This window comes from Carya illinoinensis, chromosome 11 (genome assembly GCF_018687715.1).
Source record: "Carya illinoinensis cultivar Pawnee chromosome 11, C.illinoinensisPawnee_v1, whole genome shotgun sequence".
Taxonomy (NCBI): domain Eukaryota; kingdom Viridiplantae; phylum Streptophyta; class Magnoliopsida; order Fagales; family Juglandaceae; genus Carya; species Carya illinoinensis.
Genome location: NC_056762.1, coordinates 39,397,275 through 39,423,366, shown reverse-complemented (window position 1 = coordinate 39,423,366; position 26,092 = coordinate 39,397,275). Strand labels below are relative to the sequence as shown.

General features: G+C 35.5%; 2 protein-coding genes, 1 non-coding gene and 1 pseudogene across 4 annotated transcripts; 3 read left to right on the top strand and 1 right to left on the bottom strand.

Moving 5' to 3' along the window:
* The first annotated feature begins 9,830 nt into the window (after positions 1-9,830).
* Positions 9,831-10,783, top strand: LOC122281835 (kunitz type trypsin inhibitor 104-like). The gene has a single exon (XM_043093640.1). It carries the CDS (start codon positions 9,939-9,941, stop codon positions 10,560-10,562), a length of 624 nt encoding a protein of 207 aa, XP_042949574.1. The 5' UTR covers positions 9,831-9,938; the 3' UTR covers positions 10,563-10,783.
* Positions 10,784-16,667: 5,884 nt separating this feature from the next.
* LOC122280856 lies at positions 16,668-17,298 on the top strand (annotated as a pseudogene).
* A 573-nt stretch (positions 17,299-17,871) lies between these two features.
* Positions 17,872-23,906, bottom strand: LOC122281477 (mitogen-activated protein kinase 19-like). Of its 2 annotated transcripts, none has more exons than XM_043092982.1 (10): positions 23,433-23,906; positions 21,756-22,164; positions 21,263-21,390; positions 21,076-21,135; positions 20,236-20,385; positions 19,956-20,080; positions 19,542-19,745; positions 19,336-19,437; positions 18,814-18,977; positions 17,872-18,492 (listed from the first exon to the last, which is right to left on the bottom strand). In XM_043092982.1, the coding sequence occupies exons 1-10, from the start codon at positions 23,454-23,456 to the stop codon at positions 18,080-18,082; spliced, it is 1,779 nt and encodes a 592-aa protein (XP_042948916.1). In that variant the 5' UTR covers positions 23,457-23,906; the 3' UTR covers positions 17,872-18,079. The 2 variants fall into 2 exon arrangements, with proteins under 2 accessions (XP_042948916.1, XP_042948915.1); XM_043092981.1 differs by having other exon boundaries at positions 19,542-19,753; positions 19,925-20,080; positions 23,433-23,905.
* Positions 21,466-21,591, top strand: LOC122283610. Its single transcript, XR_006231007.1, has one exon. It is a non-coding gene; the product is annotated as a U6atac minor spliceosomal RNA (small nuclear RNA).
* Positions 23,907-26,092: the final 2,186 nt, after the last annotated feature.

Here is a 26,092-nt window from a genome sequence, read left to right as displayed (position 1 = left end):
TTTTTAAAAATTTTTCAAAATGGTTAAACATTCTGATCTAGGAGGATCCAATCCGCCGATGTGGTTAGTAGTTGACTCTCGAGTCCTGCTATCTACTTTGTCAGATGGGAGATATTGTTAGCAGATGACGAGGAGGATGATCCCAACAATAGGGAAAACGAGCACGTGCAGAAAATTATTTCAAAACCAACGTAAAGCCAGCAACGTAACTCTGTTTTTCTATGCAAAAAACAGAGCAATCCAGTCCAATGTAAATCTGTTTTGCTATGCTTACCGTGGCCGCTGTTTTGCAGTTATTTTTCTATAATCTGTCAGGATCCGTAAGCTTTTTTACTAGTTTGGTATTCATCTGTGTTGTCGGTCTATTTATAATTACAAGAAATAGATGTTTATTTTGTTAAATTTAACTTAGTTGTGATTTATGCCAATGATCTTTTTTTTTTTTCAGACCAAAAAGCCGAGAAAGGCAAGGCCATCTGTGTTGTCTAGTTATTTTGGCTTGGTTAATCGGTTGTATAGTTTTTTTTTTTTGATACTTCGCTTTGCTATGATGAATTTTTCATCTTTCCCGTTTGGTGGAAGTCTTTTAACGTTGTATTGTTTAATTTATAATTGGTCTATGCTTGCAATGTTGTGTTGTTTATGCTACTTTAAACTTTTTTTTCGTGTCCTTCTTCAATCAGTTTCATATTTTCTGATGAAAGAGCTTCATTGCAGTGTCCATGCTTACATTGTGTTTAAAAGTGAGGAATCCGCTCAGGCTTCTTTGACCCATAACATAGCTGTGGTATATTCTTATCTCAACTCTTTGTCTGTGTGTGTGTCTGTCTCAAGTTCAATTTTTTTGTGATTTGGATTTCTAAGCTACTAAATGTCACTATTTTCTTGAACTGTTTCTAAGTTTTAATCTCAAAACTTATTGGTTAATTATAAGAAATTAATGATATATTGGTGAATGCGTATTGAGCCTTTAAACGACTAAAATCAGGGTAGTGAGGAACTTATAGTATCATTGAAAAACAAAATGTTTCTATCGTATAGCGTAGAAAAAAAAATAGGAATAGAGCTAAAAGAAATTCCACTCACATGATTTGCTTTCAAAGTGTTTAAGAAGCTTCCAAGGCTTTTTACTATCCCTTGCAAGTGAGCAATCAAAGCTCGTTGCGCATCACTGTTTGCAACCGAACGTGATGACCCCTTAACTAAGCTTGCTCTAGCTGGATGTTCTTGGTGCCTGTTACATCATAATTATATAGCAAAGTCTCAGTTTAAGTTAGTTGTAAGGAATAAAAGGTTGATAACTTTAGTGAAAAACATGAACTCGTATCGTTAACAAAGTTACTAAAAAGCCAAATTGATAAACCTGGATGCACAATCCCAGCAAGGGAGAAATTTCTTTCTTCAGATTATCTCGAATCATTCCATAGATCTTTTCTACATATGCGGTAAGCTGTTGTTTAAAAAGCAAGGTTGGGTACGTACTTGGCTTCAACTTGCTGTAAGGTTTCCACTCCACCATTTATGTTACCATTGATTAAAGAAAGGTTGACTCCTTGTGGAGCACCACGGAAACTCTAAATGAAAATAATTGAGAAAAGAATTAACTGAAAAATGAAGTTTTTCCTGGATAGAAGTTGATATAGCAAGAAAATTATAGTTTCTTGCCCAAGAAGAACAAAAAAAACTTCTACTTACTTGTGTCATCCTCCCAAATAAAGTAGCTGATGAGGACCAACGGCGTTGTGGAGTCATTCCTGAGGAACCAAAATCAGGGTAGTGAGAAACATCCTGGGTTTAATTCCTGTAGATTATGTAATACATGATTTTTTTTTGGGGGGGGGGGGGCGTGTATTCAAGCTTCACTCCCTAAGGGTGAGTTCAAATTAAAGGCCCTGCCTTGGTGAGGTTTCACATCATCCAAAAAAAAAAAAAAGAGAAGCCGCGCTTGCCACAAACCCAACAATATGTTTATTGAGAGGGATAATAATGCAAGTGGGGGAGAAGAAGGGGATGGGGTGGGGGTTGAAGAGCCTTGTAGAATAGCTTGAGTTCATAAAACAAATCCTATGTATATTTATTACGGTAATGATAGAGTTACGACTATTCTACCACCACTTTACCACTTGTAATGTATTTATTTTTTCTTTATTTTCTTTTAAGTATTTTTTTTAAAATACTTAATCATTAAGTAAAAGAAAATTTTACTTAAGTAAAAGAAAAAAGTGGTAAAGTGGTAAAGTAAAAGAAAATTTTAAAAAATATTAAAAAATTAAAAAAAGTGATAAAGTGGTGGTAGAATAGTGGTAAGACTATCATTATTTTATTTATTATTAGATTTCATTGATTATATATGTTTTTGCATTTGCATTAGAGGTCCCTTGTAATTAACTAGATTTTCAATCTCTATGTTTTTGCATTTGCATTAGAGGTCTCTTGCATTTACAAAATAGTTTACATTTTTAATCTCTATGTTTCTGAAATATATGAAAAGTTGATATAATTCTATGTACTTACAAGATTTACATTTTTCAGATGCCGTGTAGATCATTTTTCAAATGTCGTGCCCAAGGTATACTCTGTTTTTTGGTATTTTGAGTAGGATATATAAATGAGCAGATCATTTTCATCTTACCCATTGTTTGAATCTGAACCATTATGCTTTCAGCTACTAGATTAGAAGCTCTCCAGCTTGAGGATTGTATGATATTGAATATGACCCAAAGAAACATTTTGCAAGCTCAACGATTGCATAACTTTTTTGGTTATCGATTAGAAGTTTCAGCTATTGATTTATGGTTACTCTCTATTAATTTAGTATAATTTTTTTGATCTTTTCCAGGCTCAATGATTGCATAACATTTTCCAAAAAATTATTGGATAAATGTGAAGAAGAAGTACCCATGAAAGAAATGGTCTTAAAGCTAATGACCAACACAATGTGAAGACGAAGAATTAATCATGAAGAACGTTTATGTGTTTTGATTTGTAATTTTTTTTTATTATATGAATAATGACCCATTATATCATATTTATTATTAATTGATATATTATATCATTTTATTGTGGGATATCATATTATTGGTGCGTTAATAAATACCATTAATTAATACAATGCGCCAGTAATATATTTATTGTGGTGTTTATATTAATATTGTTAATTTAAAAAAATATGCTAGCAACAAATTAGTAGTAGTGTTTACAATTAGCTGCAATGCAGAAAAAAACAAACTCATGGTGACGTTTAGATAAACGTCATTAATAAATTCAAGGTGTTGCTAATGTACTATTAGTGACATTTAAATAAAAGCCGCTAATTTGTATGATGTGCTGGCAACATAATGTGGTGGCGTTTATGTTAACGTCGCTTTTTTTTAAAAAATACCGTCGTTTAAATAAACGTCGTTAATAACTTTGCCAAAATACTATTAGTGGCATTTAAATAAATGCCGCCAAATTGTATGATGAGTCGGCATCGTACTAGTGGCGGCGTTTATCTAATCGCCATTAAATTAGGTTATTAGCGACGTTTAGATAAACGTCATTAAATTATTTAAGGTGCTGCCGCCAATGTACTATTAGTGGCATTTAAATAAATGCCACCAATTTATATGATGCGTCGGCAAATTATTAGTAACGGCATTTATCGTAACGCTGCTATTTTAAAAAGTGGCGACGGTTAGAAAAATGCCGTTAAAAAATTCAAGGTGCCGCCACCAATATATCATTAGTGGCATTTAAATAAATGCCGCCAATTTATATTATGCGTCGTCAATGTAATAGCAGTAGCGTTTATGGTAACGCCACTATTATATGCAAGGTAATGGCAACGATAAAGTAGCGGCGTTTCGAGAAACGCTGTTAATGTAGATAATGTGGCGGCGTTTTACGAAATGCCACTAAATTGTATACAAACGCCGCTAATGAGATTTACCAATACCGGCGGTTGCGCAAACGCCGGAACATGGGAAATAGCGACCCTCCAGTAACGGCGGACGGTTACGCCGGTAGAGAAACGCCGCGAATTAATTAGCGGCATTTTTTTGGATAGTTGCCGGCGTATAACCAACGCCGGCAAATTTGATTTTTTTTGTAGTGCCAATTTTTATATCCCATATTTTTTAGCAGTGAAAGCCCACTAATAGTTTACCCAACTTTAAGCCAAAAATACCAAAAAAGAAGTTGAAGGAAAAATAAACTATTTAACGTGGATTATTTAATTACCTCATTAAAAAATAACTTATTAAAATTATATTGATTTAATTGCTACTTTGTTACTAACTTAGAGTATATCAATGTATTATGATACTTAATGCATAATGAGCATTTTTTTTAATACTTATATAATTATATTGTGATCTATTAAATAATTTAATATCTATACATATAGTATACTATGATATATATTAATAATATATATAGTGTATATATATACTAATAATATGTATACTCTATATATTAGTATAAATATAATACTATTAGTCTATTAGTATATAGTAATAGTTATTAACTTATTTACTATAACTAATAAATTAATACTACAATATTACACTAGTACTAATACTATAACTATATTAACTAATAACTATATTAGTAGTATTACTAAAATACTATATGTTAGTGATAAACTGGAAATACTATATTAAATAATAATTATACTCTTATTACTAATAATCTATATAGTTATAGTGATTTAATACTAACATATTAAGTTAACTATACTAATACTATTATAAATTTATACATATATTATAATTTATATTATAACTCTTATAATATGTTAATATATTAATATATACAAGTACTATATATTATAGTTATACATTAAAGAATATAATAATACATTGATATTAAATATATATAGTTATAGACTTAGATTTAGTTATTATGATTAGTATAACTATATAATAATATTAGTATTAGACTATTGGTATAGCTATATATTAGTAATATTAGTTATGGTGAATTAGTGTTTTAGTATAACTATATTCTACATTACTATTTTAGAAAATAGAGTATTAGGATTAATATAAATATTACTATTAGTTATAGCTATATCGTCTATATTAAAATTTAGACTATATAATAGACTAATAGTATCAGTACAATTGCACAAGTATATTGTATAGTTATATATTAGTATTAATTATAGTGATTAATATAACTGTATAATAGTATTAATAGTAGACTACTAGTATAACTATATATTAGTATTGCTTATAGTGATTTAGAATAACTATATTAGTATAACTAGAACTATAGTCTATATTAGACTTTTAGTATTATTATTATTATTTTACCATATTAGACTATTAGTATTAGTATAAATATTAGTCTTAGTATATAATTATAAATATTAGTATTAGTTAATAATTATATAATTAATTTATACAATTATTTATATAAATAATGTATATTTTTTATTTTTTATTCGGTCTAGTTTGGGGTGAAAAACCCTTGGACCGGGACCAGACCATACCGAACCAAATTGGGTCTGATCTAGTCTGGTACAAAAATGGTTGATTTTTCTTGTCCTGGGTCCGGTCCAATCAATTTTTCTAGTCCAATTAAATGGTTCGAGTCTCGCCCGTAGGTATATAAGCCAATCTCCAAGTATGAAGAAGTCTCTATGAACTCTCTACTCATTTGTTCGAAATATAAGGAGGATACTGACTTAAAACATTAGGGACTCCCTGGACTTCATCAAAGCCCCTGAATCTCTGTATTTTATCTGTGTATAAATTGGTGAGAGTCTAGCACAAAGGTATACGAAACACGACGTTAGTACAAAACATAAATCTTCTTTTTGGATTTGGCTATCTATCTTTCCACATAACGTACGTTGTTAACAAAATTGGATTTTCTTTTGTTAAATTTTACATCATACCATGCATGCTATAATATTATACATGTAATTGTAATTAATCTTAATCCCATGTTTTAGTTTTCATTTTTTATGGTACGAAATTGATTCGTGCTCGAACTAATTATTATCTATAACTTAATAAGGAACTTGTGCTTATTAAGGGGAAGTTTGGATAGTAAATTGAGATGAGTTGAAAGTTGATTAAAATATTGTTAGAATATTATTTTTATTTTAAGATTTGAAAATGTTAAATTATTTATTGTATTTTATTTAAAAATTTAAGAAAGTTATAATATATTTTGATGAGATGAGTTGAGATACCAACCCTAATAAAAATGGAAAATTTCTGAAAGAGTTATGCTTCATACGGTCACTTTTACATATTCTTTGTATATTCCATTAATGTGATTGATTGTATCACTTTTTTTAAATATAAATAACTATTTTGACTAATTATATTAATAGAATGTGCAAAAAATACGCAAAATAAATTCTCAAAAGAAATGCTTGGTCAGAAGAATATGACATTCTTCTTTGTTTTTTTTTTAAAAAGAAAGAACGGTACTCTACTTAAAAGGAAAAAAAAAAAATAGTAGTTAAAGTTTTAAACCAATATTACTCGTACTAAAAGCTTACACCATACAACATTAGAAAGAATTTCAAAAGACAGTTCGATTCAACCAATTCAATTTGGATTAATAAGAAATCAAATCGATTTTAGTAAACTTTTTGAATTGTTCATCGAACTACTTCAATCAGCCAATTCTAGCTGATTTTAAATCGATTCCAATTGATTCAAATTGATCCAAAACTATAGTTATTTTAAAAATTTTCTTATAAGTTATAACTGAGTTTATTTTATTCTAAATTTTTTATACAAAAATATGATAAAACTAAACATATATTAACTTTTTCATCATTTTATCCAACGAAAATCGTAGAAAATCAAAACCTAAACCTGTAGTTCTTTATTTTATTTATGAAAAAAAAGAGAGATAAATGAGTATTTTATATTAAATTTCATGCTGTGCATAAAATACCTTTGCCTTGTGTTTATGACTTAATGATCTTTATCTTCTTCATAAATGAGGCAAAAATATGTAGACAATTTAGGCTAAATACATGATGAATTACGTATTTATTAAAACTATTTAAATTCATATAATATTTTTATTGAAATTAGTTAATGAATTTGTATTTTATACTATTTTATATATGATGTTAAATGTTTAAATTGCCTTTTTTTTTTTTATACTTTTTATCAACATTGAAATAACCGATTTAACTCCAAATTATTCAGATCGTTGAATCATTCTTTACCAGATTACGATTTTCTGAGCCTTGAAGATATTACACATATGGTGATATTAAATTAAGTAACCAAAATGCCACTAGAGAATATAATTAATGGAAGATTAACCTTAATTAAAGGGCGCAAATATTGTAATACGACAGTCATAAAAATTAATCGGTTTACTATCATGTACGGATTACATTTTTCTTTATATATATATCGAAACAATAATTATAAGTGATCACCAAACTTATCTTCAATAAAAAGAACAGCATTTAGATTAATCAACCAAAAGCATAATTAAAGATATATAGACAGAATATAATCGATCTTACAAATAATTAAAACGAACTAATTAATTACAATATTGTATTAATTTTGATATTACTTAATTAAGATACAAAATTGAAAACATATATGAGATTGTAACCTTTAATTGCATGCACCAACTGAACTAGCTAGATAGGATTTTTGCAAATTAGGGTTCATAAAAGATCATTATAAAATGTGTACTTCCTATATATGCGTATTCGCATGTGGAAGCTGGCCGGGCTATAGATCATCAGCAATGTTTTGCGGATACCATATATATATATATATATATATATATGCGATTCTTAAATGAAAATTGAATTCATGGAGCACTGGCATCAGCCTCTTCAAACGCTGCTTTTTATCCAAATTTGAAGGGTTACTCTTTAAAATCACTGTATTGTATTTGGTATATACACACACATAAATCTCCAACTTTGAGCTACAATATATTAAAGTTCATCTCCAACTTTGAAGACTCCATGTTCATCTCTATTACCATTATTTTATTTACTTAAATTATTAATTAACATATGGTTAGTATAATTATAAAATATAAAAAAAAAATTATTATTATTAAAAAAATAGTATTATATTATTATTTTGACTAATCCAATGTGAAATTATGACTAAAAAAGGTTTAAATTTATGAATAACTTTTTATCAAATTTTAGATATAGCTTTGACAAAATCAATTCCATTAATATTGCTCTTAGACATCCCGGCCCGGTAGTTACCAAGTTTGAAATATTGGGAGCAAAAGATGCAGTTTTTTCCACTGCTTTCAAGATTGCCTTTCGTTAGGCACCACCAGCCTGCACCCTGCAGCCATGAAAGAGATAGATAGGCTTCATGTGTAATCTTATTATTTTGTGTGAATATTTGGCTAGCTAGCTGCTAACATGGGGACAATCCAAGCTTCAAAATAAGTGGCCCAGCTCAGCTGAGTTAATTGTCCAAAGTCCGAAGCTATGTATATATATTGATATTATCTTCACAGTTAATGTATATTTAATGAAAGAGTTCCTCTTTGGAACGGTATGTCCTATAAGGAGGAATTATCGGAGACCAATAGAAAAATGACACCTAAGCTGAGCACATGATCTCAGCCTGAACCTGGCTGCACCATAGCAACGGCCAAATCACACTTTTACCGAACGAAGAAAGAATTGCTTCAATGAACAGAATTTGTTGCCGCTTCTTCTTCTTCTTCATTTGTTGCCTCTCTCTCTCTCTCTCTCTCTCTCTCTCTCTCTCTCTCTCTCTCTCTCTCTCTCTCTCACGCTTCATTAATTCAGTATTCATCTGCTGCTTCTTTCTTTGTTTTTTTTTTTTTTTTTTATATTGTCTAATCACCAGTCTTTATATCTTCAAAGACATGAAGCAACGTTCAAAGCACCAACCAGAGATACCACTGTTACTATTTTCTTGCTCTGTGCATTTTTTATGGGATTTTTATTTCAAGCCTTTGGTTTTCTTGTAAACAAGACTAATGGAAAACTTGCAGAGAAGTAGTAGTGCTGAAATTTGTTGTTCAAGCCACTTTATGAACCATTAAAGATTTTTAATTTATTATGGTGGAAATTACCAAATGGTGTAGAAAATTGAAGGAAAAGAAACCAAACAGGAAATGACGATGGACTCACTTAACCCTGCAACTGCATTGGTCTCACAGGCAACCAAACAAAAGCTGAAACACAAAACAACTCAGCAAATTAAGTTGACATAAAGTCTTCAAATCCAGAGAAAATTGATTAATTGAAGTTGCTAGAGAGAAAAGAGAGAGAAAAGGGTCGAGATCTTGGGGGGGGGGGGGGGGGGGAGAGAGAGAGAGAGAGAGAGAGAGAGAGAGAGAGAGAGAGAGAGAGGCTAGGGTTAGACACAGAGAGCTTCGTGAATGTGGGAAGGAGAGAGGGACTGGGTTTCAACAGAGAAGCTTCCGCATTGATCTAGGCAATTTATTTTTTCTTTGCAATGCAGTCTACTATTGGAAAGATGTGGGCTCTACGTGGCAGGCTATCGTTGGTTGCCGTTGTTTGGAGAATAACGGAGACACCTGTGGGAAGATATTCTCTTAATGAAAACTTGTAAAACCTTCCATTGTTGTCATGTCTGGCCTCAAACTGCGTAGACAATTTTGTTACTCAGACCTGTATTGTACATAAACGACCACCTTGGCTCTCACACGTGCAGATTGCAGAAGTATTGGTTGTCACCTCGATCGCTTGGTACACGTAATTATGATTAAAGAAGATAAGAATCTCAGACTTTTATTCCCCACTCTTCCACGACTCATCTCATAATTGGCATGCATGCAAAAATACACGCACCAAATCGATCTATAAATACGGCGCCATGGCCATTGGCCAAGACACACACCAAATATATACCAATACAAGTTATATTCTTAAAAAGCCCAGAAATTGTTCCTTCGCAAATTCATTTGTTGTACGTGCGAGAATACTCAAAATGAAGATGATCGGATTGATTGGCAGTCTTGGCTCCATTTGGCTAGTCTTGGCCATTTCTGCAGTAGTAGCCCAACCATCATCCTCTCCCTCTCCTGTGCTTGACAGTGAGGGACGTCCTCTTGAACGTGGTGTAGAATACTACATCAATCCTGCTATTACTGACAATGGCGGCCGTTTCACCTTGATTAATCGCAATAACTCGTGCCCGTTTTACGTTGGCCAAGAGAACGTTTCAGGTCCGGAAGGCTTCCCTGTTATCTTCACACCTTTCGCTGAGGAAGATACAGTGATCAGGGAGAATAAGGACTTCAGAATTGCATTTTCTGCATTCACAATCTGTGTGCAGTCAAATGCATGGATGGTGGGCGAAACAGACCCCGAGACTGAAAGGAGATTGATTGTAATCGGACAAGATCAAAGTGAGTTAAGTACCAGAAATTACTTCAGGATAGTGAAAGCTGCAGTCGGAGATAATATCTACGAGATTTCATGGTGTCCTACCGATGTTTGTCCCACGTGTAAGTTTAACTGTGGAACTGCTGGTGGTTTGGTTGAGAATGGGAAGAGGTTGTTGGCCTTGGATGGTAGCGTCCTTCCTGTTACGTTTGAGAGGAACGCTTAAGTACTGCTCCTTATCAACCGGCTGAGGCTCTGTCCCTCTCGCTTGTGTAATATTGACCAGCACTGAAATTAATATTCAATAAATGGAGCTAGCTGGTTCCTTGCAATAATAAATAAAGCTTAGACATGTATGTTTTGTAACTTCTTTAATTGAAAAAGACGTTGTAATACATATATATATATTTTTCGAAACTGAAAGATCGAAAATGTTATCATCTCTAATCTCTCTCTCTCTCTCCCTCCCTCGTGAATGGGATGATGTGCCTGCATTTCTTGGAATCATGAGGAACATATATATATATACACACATGATATAATACATGTTTTAGTTTTAAGGGCGAAGATGATGAGTTGTTTGAGCGGCATTTCAGTCCTTGTGGACCTGTGGTTAGGATAGTGCCAAGCATGTGAGTATTGAATTTCATATATATATATATATATATATATATATATATATATATATATATCTATGTATGTATATATACAACTAGATCATTGTATAAACGAATTCAACTCATATGATCCGCATGCACCGATAGTTTCTGTTAATTTATAATCGTGTATGGATCGATCATGTCATGCATGCATTACCCGATGGAACGACCGCTAATTGTATGAAACAAGTGCATGCGCTTAAAAGATACCTTCCAGTTTATATAGTTAGCAGAGATCTAGAGAGAGAGATGGAATAAATACTATAATATTTATATTATCAATATAAATTTCAAAATCATTACATACTTAATAAATAACATTAAACAACTCACTTTACTCGGGCATGCATGATGATCAGTTTGGAAATATTAATACAATACAGTACTAGATGATCTGTACATTACCACCAGTACAGTACTTAAAAAAAAATAACTTTTTATACCACCTAAATTAGTCAGAAAACGTTCAAAACATGTTGCCAACAATAACGACGTATTTTGTGATGAGTTTTGCATCAATAGCAACATATTTTATATTTTTTGCGAATAATTTAAGTGATATATATAAAAAGTAATTTTTTATATTAGATGACCTGTACATGAGCGCCACCGCCATGCGCGCACACGGTTACTGCATGCCAGAATACTCCAAACAAAAGATGCATCAAACTATGCTCACGTACTAGCTAGACAAGTAATAGTACTAGTACTAAATGAAGAATTGTGCGTTATTAAATTGCATAATTTCATTAAAATTTTTCAATCCAAATATATAATATCCTGCGGTCATGCGTATAGCAACTGGTCTGGATATTAGTGAGTTGAGACGGTATAAAAATTGAATAAAATATTATTAAAATATAATTTTTTTAATATAATTTTTGTTTTAAAATTTAAAAAAGTTAAATTATTTATTATACTTTATTTTAAAAAGTTGTAATTAAATGAGATAATTTCACTAAACAAACCAGGCGAGCTAAGTTAATTAATTAGATTACGTTTAGATGTTAGAATGAGTTAAATTGAGTTGTGAATGGTAATATTTTGTAGATTCTATTTAGATTGAATTGGAGTTAACTTCTTAAGTTGAAATATATGAAATATATTGAGATGAGTTTAAATTTTTTTTAAGAGAAATTAAAAAAATAGTTGGTCCATTTGTTTAAGATGAGTTCATGAATTTGATTCAATAACCAATCATGACAGCCTAAAGGACAAAGTACATCTTTCTTGACATGCTTTACTTTTCCTAATTCCGACGTTCAGATTCATTCAGTTGGTCTCTTTGAAACATCAATATTCCATTAATTTCCACCGTGCAAGTTATTGGATTCTTCTGAGATCGACTATTCCCGATCTCAGATGTGTAGGCTGCCAGCAATTTATGGGGTTGGATTTAGCAAATAAATGTGCATGGCGGCTTTAGACCTTCATGAAAATTCAAATTAAAGCTCCGAACTTTGTATGGATGGGCATTGAAATGTCATGTTTTATTGTTCAACAATATCCTTCGCTGTACGTATGCGACCGTGCGTGCATGCGCGCGTTCATATATGCAATCAATGTCGAATTTAACTGATTGTAAAAGCCTAACATACTGCTGTACCAGCAGTATCACACCTTTATGGTACAAGCAATTCCTGAAAAGATAAGATCTTTGGACCTCTACGAACCGGCCAGTTTTCCATGACTATGTGATGGAGATATGAGAAGAGCTGTTCACAATGTCACTAGGAGAGTTAGGCGCATCGAGACTAAAAGGGTTGCATTAGGTAGCATGCATGGCTCGGGTAGTGAGGTATTGGAAGTCCAAGGCAAGTGCAACTAGATCAGAAGTTTCATGTGTGGCCAATTTCTTGATTTTAGAAGTTGGATAATAAGAAGACAAGAAGATTGCATGAGAAGATGACAAGATCCAAAAAAATAGGGGTGGAGGCACCAATCATGGGGGTGACCAATCATGATTCTTATATTTAGGAATTTATTTCATTTTAATATATTTTTTTATTTCCTATTTTAAATCCCTAGTTTATTTTATTTATTTTAGTTATTTGATGTTGTTTCTCTAAAGATAGGATTTCTAGAACTAAGGAGTGGATCAAGAGTGAGATCTAGATCTAGATCTAATATAAGGGAAAATATGGGAAGGCAAGGTGGATAACCCTAGGGGGATCCTCTACTTTTATGTTGCTTTGCAGTGTTATTTCAGGAATTATGTTATGTTACTTTCAATGAATGAGAGTTTTCTCTTCAATACCTTTGAGAATTCAGTGCTAACTTGAGTTAGTCTTAATTTTCGCCATCAAACCTAATTGGATCTTTGTGTTGTCTTGAGATAACCTTAGATCTAACCAACCAATAAGAAAAAAAAAATCCTAGATCTAATCACCCAACACGCCAATTTCAAGTAAGTGAGAGTGAGACTTCCATCAATTGATGCTTTCACTGAGAGAGATCCAACCCAAGAGAGGAAGCCATGGCCAATCGACAAATAACTCATATAGAGTGTATTGAGAATATTGAAGCCGCTTTGGAGGCTCAACAAACCGCCACCAATGAAAAGTTTGGAAGGATTGAGGAGCTGCTCCACCAATTGGTAGATCGAATGAGGAATGGAGAGAGAAGATGACATAGAAGACGAGCCCATAGTCCTGAGGGTTCCATTGGATCTAGAAGAAGCCAACGTCGTGAGAGGGTGGATGATTCATATTCATCTTCTCAAGATTCCTCAAGCACTCATGAGAAATCAACCAGGGAAAGTGAAGGAGAAGAAGGGAACCGTGAAGAGAAGTGAGGAGAGGAGCACGTAGGGGAGAAATTCTCAAGCCAAAGATGGACTTTTCAAAGTTCAATGGTGATGACCTGAGCACGTGGATTAGTAGAGCCGAGCAATACTTTGAGCACAATCACATGAATGGCCATGCAAAAATGTCCTATGCCATTTACTTCCTTGAGGGGGAGACCAACCAATGGTGGCAATGGATGAGGAAGACGTATGGGGCTCAAAGGATAGATTTGAAGTGGAGGAAGTTCATCAAGGAGTTTTTGAGGAGATTCGGGCTAACTGAGTATATGGATTATCATGAGACTCTCTCAAAGATAAAGCAAACTGGATCTTTAATAGATTACCAAAAAGAGTTCGAGTATTTGTCCACTAGAGCACATGGGAGAAGGCCCTTATTGAAACCTTTGTGGGCGGATTGAAGGGCGAGTTGGCGACAGAAGTGAAGCTTAAGAAATCAAAGACCTTGATGCAAGCTTTGGAGGTTGCACAAGTCAAGGAAGATTAACTCCAAGATCTAAAGAAGTGTAGCCAATTTGAAGTGAGGAAACCACCCCCAATGGTTTCCAAGAGTGATGCAAACATGACTTTTGGCAAGGACTTCTCACCGGGAGGTCCTAGTGGAGGTGCATCAAGCAGATCCAAACCTTTACCCGCGGGGGTGAAGAGGCTATCTTAGGAAGAGATGCAACGAAGAAGAGAGAATGACCTTTGTTTCAATTGCAATGAGAGATTCACTATGGGCCACAAATGCAAAACCAAAAAAATCTATCTCATAGAGGTGGAGTCCGAGGAAGAGCAAGGTGTAGTGAAGGAAGAGCAAGGGCAAAATGAGCAAGATCAACATGAGGCCATGGGGAAGACCCTCAAATCTCTATTCATGCTTTGGTGGGTGTTGTCGGGCCTAGATGAAAACACAAGCACACATCGACAAGATGGAGGTAACGGTTCTTATTAATAATGTTTCATCTTTGAACTTCATCAATTCAAAGGTGGCCGAGGGCTTGGGGTTGCCTCTAACTTCTATTACTCCATTTGAGGTCAATGTAGCTAGTGGGGAGATGATGATGTGTAGAGAAGTATATAAAAAGGTGTGTTTGAAAACACAAGATTTTAAGATTGTGGTAGATTTATATTCTTTACCAATTGTTGGGTTGGATGTGGTGTTGGGTGTACAATGGTTAGAGGAGTTAGGGAAGATAGTGTCGGGTTATAAAAAGATGACTATGGAGTTTATGATGGGGGGTAAATGGGTGAGCATGAGAATGAGTGGAAGAGGAGGATGCAAGGCCGTGGGTCCTAGTGAGAGGGAGAAGATCTTGAGGCAATGGGGCAATGTTTTGCTATCACATTGGCCTCCCAATCGAGGGACTTGAATGATGACTATGAAGTGGAGGATGGCGGCTTCGAGAGGAAGTTAGGGGCCAAAGTGCCTCTTGATTTGAGGGAGTATGTGAGAAGATGTGACATTTGCCAAAGGGTGAAGAGTGAGAGTAGCAAACCCAAAGGGTTGATGCAACCCTTACCAATCCCTACTCACTATTGTGGAGAGGTTGCCACTCTCAAATGGTTATGATGGGGTGCTTGTAGCCTATGAAGTGGGGAGTTCACCAAATGCTTTGATGGATATGGAGGTGAGAGAAGGATGAAGTCTTGAAGGACCTCAAGAAGAATATGGCATGTGCTTAAGACCAAATGAAGAAGCACATTGACAAGGCACTATCCGAAACAACATTGAGCAAGTGTTGGAGAAGTGCGGACAGTTCACATATAAGCTAGATCTACCGGTCAAGGTTCACATTCAACCTATTTTTCATATCTCATGGCTGGTGAGGAAGGGTGGTCAAGTGAGAACCAAAGCTTTGGTTCAATGGAAGGGGCTTCCAATCGAGGATGCTACATGGGAGAGTGTTCGGTTTCTTAAAGAAATTTCCAGATTTGGACCTTAAGGATAAGGTTGGTCTTGAATGGGGGAGGATTGATGGAGATCTGAGAAGGGCTATTCGCAATGCCACTAGGAGGGTTAAGTGTGCCGAGGCTAGAAGGGTTGTATTGGGTAGCATGCATGGCTCGGGTGGTGAGGCGTTGGGCGTCCAAGGAAAGTGCAACTAGAGGAGTTTCATGTGTGGCTAATTTCTTGATTTTAGGAGTTGGATGGCAAGAGCACAAGAAGGTTGCATGAGAAGATGACAAGATCTAAAAAAAAATAGGGGTGGAGGCACTAATCATGGTGGTAGACGATCATGATCCTTATATTTAGATATTTATTTCATTTTAATATATTTTGTTATTTCCTATTTTAAATTCCTAGTTTATTTCCTAGTTAATTTCCTTTATTTTAGTTATTTGATGTTGCTTTTCTAAAGATAGGATTCCTAGAACTAAGGAGTGGATCAAGAGTGAGATCTAGATCTAGATCTAAGATTAGGAAGAGAGGGGAAGGCAAGGTGGCACCAACTATAGGGAGATCCTCTATTTATTTGTTGCTTTGCATTTTTATTTCAAGAATTATGTTATATTATTTTCAATGAATAAGAGTTTTCTCTTCAATACCTTTGAGAGTTAAATGCTAGCCTGAGTTAGTCTTAATTTCATCATCAAACCTAATTGGATCTTTATGTTGCCTTGAGGTAACCCTAGATCTAGCCAACCAACAAGCAAAAAAATAACCGTAGATCTAATCACCCAACACGACAATTACAAGTGAGCGAGAGTAAGGCTTCCATCAATATGTCAAGGACGAGGCAATCTTAATTTGTTTACTACTCCAAAGCCTATATATATAAACCTTGCATGCCACAGCCAAATTAAGAAAACATACATATAAAGTTACATAACCCTGCAATATATGTAGATCAATTTCATATGCTGTTTTATCAGAATCATCAAAATGGAGTTGACGCGATTGGTTGGAAGCTTGAGCTGCTGCATATTCCTAGTCATGATGGTCATATCTGTGGCAGCCCAACTGTCCAATGATGACTCTTCTCCTCCAGTGCTTGACACCACTGGACTGGCTCTTAAACGGGACATAGAATACTACATTAAGCCTCCCATTACTGATAATGGTGGTCGTTTTACCTTGATTGACCGAAATGGCTCTTGCCCTCTATACGTTGGTCAGGAAAATGTTTTGGGTTCGGATGGCTTCCCTGTCATCTTTACACCTTTTGTTGAGGGAGAAACTTTAATTAGGGAGAGCAGGGACACTATTCTTAGCAGCCACAACCTATTTACAATCAACTACATGGAAGTTGTGTGTGAGAGACGCAGAGAGTGAAAGGAGATTAATTGTCTAAGGAGAAATCATCGAAACCGAAAGTTGGAGAAGAACAGGCAATTTCTTTAAAATTCAAAGGATTGGAGCTAGGGATAATATCTACAATATCGTGTGGTGTCCGACTGAAGCCTGCAATTTTTGCAAGTTCATCTTTGGGACTGCTGATAGTTTGGTCGAGAACGGGTAGAGGTTGTTGGCCTTGGATGGTTCAGTGTTTCCTGTTGCATTTGAGAGGGCTTAGAGATTTATAAAGTCCCCATATAAAATTAAAAGGGGGTAGTCCTTTGTCCAATTAATGTAACGAATAAATTAATGAAGTACATAGAAAAAGGAAATAAAGGAAATAATGAACAGAGCAAGGCACGTAATATGCTGGTACTCTATAAAAGTACAAGTTGTGTATACTGCCCTTGTTGGCTTTTTCACTGTATGGATATTAAAATACAATTTTCTTCCTATTTCTTTGTCTTCATGGAATCTTTTCTTTCCCCCATTTTCCCCCCCACATGATAACCCGACAGTTTCTTTCAATACACCTGCCAATCATGAGGTCCATTGAAAAATAAAGTTACTTTTTCTTCCGGGAATCGGTACACGAGATCATAGATTTGACTGTTGGGGTAGGAGTAGGGCAGGCTTAAACAAAGGAAAAAACAGCAGCAAACAAGGTGATCAAGAGATTGGAATAGTGTCCCCTAATTATGGGAGCAAATTATTGCATCCCTTAACTGATTGAGCGCACAACATAATCAAACGATTCCTCCCCTCCCAAACACAAAAGCACAGATAGGTCATACAACTGAATACCAAGATCTGATCTCTGAAAGTGTTAAAGAACAGCTTACTTTTTATTACCAATTTCAATGATGGGACATATTTAACATGTACATAATCAGAAACAGAAAAAGAAAAACGTAGAAACACCTCTTTCAAGAAAGAGATCCTAACTATCACCACCTTCAGCTCCAAACCCACGCGTAGATTGTCACCTGAACAGCTCTTGCAGATCCAAAGAACCCCACTTATAGTCCATACTGAAAAGCTCCAGCGTTCCTGTGAGCAGCTACAGCTACAGCAGCAGCACCAGCGGCACCAAACTTTGACTGTGCCTGTAGCAGTTTTGCATCGATAGTAATTCGGTCCATTAATTGATCTGCCTTGGCATGTGGATTGGTGTTTACATCCACGACCATGCCTGAGGTTGGGTTGCCGGATATGTGGCATTGGGTTTGTGGTTTGGCTTGTGACAAATCACTGTCTGCCTCTAACCCAGATTTCTCTGGATTTACAGTGCGACTCTTGAAGAACCATTGTGGAGTGCCCGCCTGAGGAGTAAGTACTGCATTCCTATCAAAGGCCCTCGAACCATATTCATCTTTGATGTTTCTGCTATCCTCATAAGGTAGAACTGGTCCCACAACTCTCCCTGGTTTTGCTGTGCAGAGAAAAAAGCATCACCATGAGTACAGAATCTGAGAATATAATAATAAATTTGAACTCCTTTAAATGTAGTATGGGAACCAAACTACATGTTAATACAAATATGGGTATCAATCAGATTTATCTTACAATCTTCCAAATTTAACAACATGAAACTTATGGAACTGGAAGGGTGAACAATTCCCAATTTTTGCTAGCAAATTCACATATGGCATATACTTACAGAAGCCAAAAAGTTCAATTACATTTTTTCCAAGGAAAAAGTATTCTTGACAAAGAAAGGGGCAGAGTTAAACAAAACTACAGAATGCCATGCCTGTTGGAACTCTTGGTGGAGGCCGTGAAACCTTAGAAGCATTTCCAGAACTTGCATCCGCTGCCCTAAAATTTGTTGAAGTCTGCTCTGCAATTTGCCGGTTCTCATACAAATTCAAATTTTGCCTTGTACTAGGAGGAATTGCATTTGAGTGAACAGTAGACCTGGAAAAAAAGGGTTTGTATTGGTAAACTACACTCGTCACGGTTTGCTATAGCCATAGTGAAGCTTCATCATCAACTTAAACCACATTATGCTCTCTAGCAGTAAAATTATTCAACATTTAAACCGTTTCACCATTAACTTAACAATTAGTGTAGTTTGTAGTTCTGCTCTCTGATAGCATACGTTGCCACAATGTGTGCAAACCCAGAAAATGTGCGCACAACACCTACACCAACTAGGATGTGGATGATTACAGTTTTTGAAGGTTTGACTTCCATACTTTCCCATAATAAGTGGGAGTCTAGTCATTACACACACAATAAGTTGGGAATTATTGATCTTGCAAACAATCTTTACCGGGGGAGAGAGACATGCTTCCTCTCTAAAGGAACAACCGGTGAGCTTTTACCACCATTTTCCTCAAGATATGCAAATTGCTTTCTGAACTGGCCTATACCACTGCATTGAAGTGATAGGCAATAAATGATCAAAAGGTATAAAACATAATGCACTTAAAAGGGGAAAATTATGTAACTGCGCTCGGTAAGAAGCACCGTTAAAACCTAGGATATAGGAAATTTGTGCCTTCAGTTCCATTCACATAGTCTTTAAGCAGTTGAGGATGGTATTCTAGAATCTCTCGATAAATCAGTTCTCTGATGTCCTCCTTCATCACCCTTCGCCTCTCAAACTCAAACTCCAACTTTGAGATTGGCTGAGCAGAAGGTTCTCTCTCAACTTTAGAAAGTCCCTTAAAGTAAGGATCAGCCAGTGCCTAAAGAAAGGAGAGACGGGTGGGGGCAGGGCAGGAAGAGAAAACAAACTGTTTCAGACATTATATCAGGGGAGAAAGGAAAATAAATCATAAAGATACTGGAGAGATTTATTGGCTAAAAGAATCTCAAGGATAGTATTCAAAATCCCAAGAATATGAAAGAGCACAAACCTCTTCAGCAGTTGGCCGATCCTTTGGATCAAATGCTAACAGCCTTTGCAATATACCGAGTGCAAGAGGATCTGCATTTGGAAATTTCTGTTGAAAGGGCACAAGAGGTTTTTTTCTCATTTCTGTCAGATATTTTCGAGCTCTCTCATTTCGAACCTGCATATGTTCAATACATTTTTCTTTTATCTGTAATAATATGTTCATCACATTAAAATATCTTGAGCTCAAAAAAGCAATAATATCACTAGCGCAATCAGAATTGTGTGTGAGAGAGAGAGAGAGAGAGAGAGAGAGAGAGAGATGTATCTTACTGCTGAAATGGTCTCGGGTGAAGGTGTCCCAAGAAGATCAGTGATCAAATCTAATTGATGAATAATACTTTTGCCAGGAAATAATGGTTTTCCTGTCAGTACCTCGGCAAAGATGCAGCCAATACTCCATATATCAATTGCAGGAGTATACTGCAAAAAATTGATAAAACAAGTCAGACAACTTATATTTACCAACATAAGAAAGCAAGCGCAATTGAACTGCTTCAGAGAAACAGACGTAACCTGACACAGTTACCTGAATGACAGATATTTCAACTTCCAGGACAGTTCAATAGTCCTCCCTGAACAAGAATTATTATAGTCTAGGTATTACTGCTTACTATAAGTGCTCAGGAGATATTCCAAAAAATGCATAATTTTCAATGTGGTACCCACTTTGTTCTGGCTAGAGAACAAACGACCTAGAGTAGCTAAAAGGGAGAGAAGACTATTCTAGATGCCCGTGTAAAATACTTCATTAAAGAATGTTAAGTAGTAAAGACAGATGTATGCAAAATAAATTAACAGAAACAATCAAAACACGACAATGAAGTATTGAATCTGACAGAAGGAAAGAGATGAAGAAACAAAAGAAGTATGAAAACATAAACAAAGTTGCACGCATAATAAATTAAATCCATCAACTTAAGTCATACAAATTGGAGGAATGGCATGTGGATCCATCCAGCTAACATAGAGGCAGCTAGAGCAAAGACAAAAGAGCATAACTGCACCAATTTGGACCAGTTTTTTAAGTCTAGGAAGCCGTGGGCCATACTCCTATAATATTGTCACTGGATGAAAATAACAACTAGTTGTAAATAGATGCAAGCCATATACCTTAGCAAAGAATGATCCACACAATTCTGGAGCCCTATACCATCTTGTAGCCACATAGTCCTGCCAGGTATATCAGGAAAAAAAAAAAAACCCTAAAAGATGATGATTCACTCACTACAGGGGGGAAAAGAATCATTAACTGAGTCAACACTGTAAAGCCAATTGCAAGTGTAACAAAAGAACATACCGTCCAAAATATTGCAGTCGGCATATCACTGAATGCAACTCTAGCTAGTCCAAAGTCGCAAACTTTGAGTTTGCAATTTGCATTTGCCAATATATTCTTTGGCTTAAGGTCTCGATGATACACATTTGCTGCAACAAATCAACTTAGATCATGTCAATGGTTACAGCTAGTCCAAGACTTACCCCTAACTCCTCACTGAAGAAAAGTTCATTTATAAGAGATTAAAATAAGGATCCCCTGGTAGGGAAGGGAAAAGCCTTCGGGCTTACCTGCTACCGTATACAGTTAAAGCTTCCCACCTTCTATGGTGGGTCTTATACCCAATTTTAAAATACTCATAAAAGAAATAGATTAAAATAAAGATGAGAATGTGCCACAAACAAAGACAATAAAAACTGCTGCCACTATTAAAAAGAAATCTAATTGCAGAAGTAACACCACAAAAAGAAGCAATCTTCATAAACATCGGACAAGCATGAACACAAACAATTACCTGTATGCATAAATTTTAATGCCCGTAGCATCTGATAAAGAAAAAACTGATGGTGTTCATGCGTCAAGTCATCATTAGCTTTAATCACTTGGTGAAGATCAGATTCCATAAGCTCAAAAACAACATAGATGTCTTTAAACTCCCTCTTCGATGGTGGCAACATGATGCGCTTAATTTCAACAATATCAGGATGCCGTAAAAGCCTGAGTAACTTGATTTCACGTAGGATCCTTATAGAATCAGAGATATGCTCAAAAACATCATGTATTTTTTTTATAGCTACTTTTTCCCCGGTATGTGTGTCAATTGCTGCACAAACAACTCCATAGCTTCCCTTACCTATAACTTCAAGAATTCTATACCTATTTGCATCACCATAATCTGTGAAAAAATCCATTTCTTTCATGACCTGACAAAAGAAAATTCAAATTTGTCATTTAGATCTAATTCAGGTGGTTAGTACACGGCAGACAACTGATAACTACAAAGAATCAACAGTACACAATGCATAAGCCTGGAATTAATTTCTTCAGCCTAACCGTATAACGAAAAAGAAGTGTAACGTATCCAAAATATAACGGCAGACCACAGATACCCAAACAAAAGATACCCACACGAGTATAGCCTCAGATCAATAAAACGCTCAACACTGTCCTAAACAACAGTTTCAATCAGTGTTTCCCGACCCTTGTCACAGGTCCAAGTTTCTGAGCTCATCAGTCAATTATAAAGCCAAAATGGACAACTTTTACTGAACCATAAGACACTAAATTAAAGAAAAAAAAATACAACATTACAATAAAATTCACAATAAATTATCCTGACAAATACATTATTTGGGAATAGAATCTGGCACTAGAGACAAAGCTAACAATTTGCAACAATATATGAGCCCAGATTCCTTTCTTGGAATTCAATGACAGCAGGGTCATACTTTTAAAAAAACTGCGAATAAATCAACATAAAGAAAGAATCTGCATATGCTTGTAGCTTTTTGTTGTTAGGATCAGTAACCACTAAATCGTTTATCAGCTAAACAATTTAAAAACATCGAAACCAAATAAAACTAAATCTAACGCACATCAATTAAAACCGAACATACTCATTTGTAATTCATAGTTCCCTATTAGACTATACGGGTAAACTATAAAATTATATCCAACGCACATCAATTAAAATCTTACATGTTTATTCATAATTCATAGTTGCCTATAAGACCATACGGGTAAATTCCCAAGAGCAACAGGCGAACAAAAGCGGGAAAATAAAATTGCATGCGTTCTGTGGTTCTATGTTTTTCCAAAATTCTAAAACGAAAAAAGAAAAATAATTCAAAGATTCAACAAAGGGAATAGTACTTAATAAAATAAAATAAAAAGCAAGAAAATGAATAGTTATAGCGGCCCAGTTTATGTTTCGCAAATAATTTAACCTTCTAGTTTTTCTCTAGTTTTCTTGAACTTAGGTTTCATCAATTTAGACGCAGGGTTGGCCACGTTTATTCACGAACTTAGATTGCAGGTTCCAACGACAAATTCATCCTCAAAACACCAAAAGATCGAAGAAAATAATACCCAAATCCCACAATTTCACTTTCTTTCCCTTTTTCCCTAAGTATCTCATCAACCAAATAGAACACAGCCTTAAATCAAGCGATAGAGAGAGAGGGACAGAGACCTTTTTCGGCTGATTGTGCTGCATACTCTTCTTGCTTGCTTGCCTTTTTCTTTCAGATCAAACTGAAACTCCAAGAATTCAGAGAAAATCTAACCGCATTTGCCCCAGCGAGACCTACTCCGGATCACGAGACGACAATCCCTAGTCAGTTTTCGTTCCAAACCCTTCGTGGCACGCATACAACACCAAATTCTCATCCAAATCTCGATCCCCACAACTCAAATCACAGATCCGACACCCTATCCTCCCCAAATTCACCATAAAGAAAAAGACCTCATCCCCACCAACAACAAATTATCTCGAACTCAACCGAGAACTTCGAATTGGAAACCCTGCTTTGGGACAAATCGGAGATTTTGAGAGCCGCACACACCTTAAAGTTAAATAAACGAACGAGCGAGAGAGAGAGAGAGAGAGGGAGAGAGAGAATGAGAGAGAACTTGTAGTAACTTTTCAAGTATCGTCTCGTGTTCTCTTTGTTATCCACTTGATATTTAATCAAACTTTCTTTTCTTTTTGCTGTATTTCTAATTCTTTATAAAATTATAGGAAGATTTTATAATCAAACTTTAACCTAATATTTTTAAAAGAAAATGCTATTGTGCTGTGAATTTGATCGTATTTTATTTTAATTTTTAAAAAAATTATCATTAATAACTTTGAGTTTTTTTTTTAAATATTTAAAATGTATAAAAAATTAAAATGAATTTACAGTCAAACTCAATATTAAAAGAGAAATTATATTTATAGTCTCCATTGGAGACTGTATGCGAATGCCATATGTGGCAAAAATGAATCGCTTCACTATGGGAATCTGCATGACATCGTCGAGAACTCTCTCCTTCCATTCGATTGAATTTGATTTTGATTTTTCTTTCCTCCCTCCATTTCTCTCGAGTCGTGCATTCCCTAACCCTTCGAATCATTTCATTAAGGGAAGTTACATCATGTCGTCAAGAACTAAGGGGATCTAAAATCACGAGCCCCTTCTCTCCTTCCCTTCAAACTCGAATTCGATTTCCCCTTCCTCCCTCCATTCCTCCTGAGTCCCCTATCCCCTATCCCCTATCCCCTATCTCTTCCTCTTGAGTTCATTCCCTTCCTCCTAATCTTCGGATGGTCCTACTGAGCCCTAACTTCATCCCCTTAATTGATAATCCTCTTCCATCTGAGCCCTAAGTGACAGGTTTGTGCTCTTGCCAAGATTATTGGTGATTGAAATTTGAGGTAAGTATTTTTCAAAGCCTTGATGTTGGAGATGCTTAGGAATCATTTTTCTCGTTTAATACATTAGAAATCATGCTTTGTTTATAATTAACCTCATCAAGATTTATTATTATTCTTTGCTTTGGGCTTCTAGGTATGGGGGGATTGGGGTTTAGTAACATTCTTTTGAATGTTCTGGTGCACCACTAACATCTAGACCACCACTAGGATAAAAGGAATAGCATAAAACAGAGATAAGAATTCTATCAGAACCAGCATTACTTTCGATTAGAAGAGTTTTACTTATGCAACTATAACTACTTTGTCTCTTGCCTCTTTAAAATTTGTTGTGTATCACTTCAGCATGTTTACAAGTTAAGTGTCAAGCAACAATTTCTGTATCTTCAAAGAATTAGGAGTGGCAGAGGCGAAAATTTTTCTCATTTGATTTGGGTCAACATTACCAGCTGATGGTGGTGGAGGAGCTGACCGTGACGATGGTGGTGGAGGAGATGATTTCAAGTGGCAGGCAAAGCCGCAAAGATCTCGTATCGGGGGTGGCAAAGGTCCAGATTTTTCTAGTTTGATTTATGTCAACGTTACCGACTGGTGGTGGAGGAGTTGGGAATGACGCTGGTAGTAGAAGAGATGAGCACGATGCTGGTGGTGAAGGAGACAAAAAATTATAGGTCATGTGGGGCTAGATAGCGGCAAAACGATTTCTCTTTTTGAATTCCGCAGTTCTCTTCGTGAAAGGCTGAAAGTAATTGATTTTGGTCATTTTAGGAGGAAGTCAATTTGGTCATTCAACCTAAACTGATATGGACAAATGACAAATAGTAGTGTATGTGGGGACTACCTATATGGACTGTACCTAGCAGCTCTAATGAAAAAAATTGGGCGGCACAGTAACACAACTAGGGCTGTTCATAGGGGCCTAGTTTTACTTGGCCCTGACTAGAATCCGGATAAACAGGATTCTGGTTATGGATTCTGGCCCAGATCAAATCCAGACTGAAATTTGGATTACAAAACCCGGACCTATCCAGTCCGGGTACCAGGTTTAAAACCTGATACCCGGATTGACAAAACAAAATCCTACGTTGAGAAACCCTATCTTTCTGAAATACCCATCATTTTCACAACTCTCTCTCTCTCTCTCTCTCTCTCTCTACCCCAAGCCCCATTCAAGTTTTGAAGAGAAACTATTGTTCAAGCTTCGACAGCCTTTAACAGCATGGCTGGGTTGTACGCACTGCTGGGATCCAAAGTACCTGGGGTCATGGGGACACCGGCGTGATTGACCACTTGAGAAGGCCAAGGCCTTGATTTTAGAGAAAGCTAGTCTTACAGAGTGGTATGGTGTTCAGTCTTTGAAGATCCCCAATGGCTAGTGTGCTAGAGGGCGACAAGGCATGGTCAGTATATTATGTATTTTCTTTTTCATTCATTTT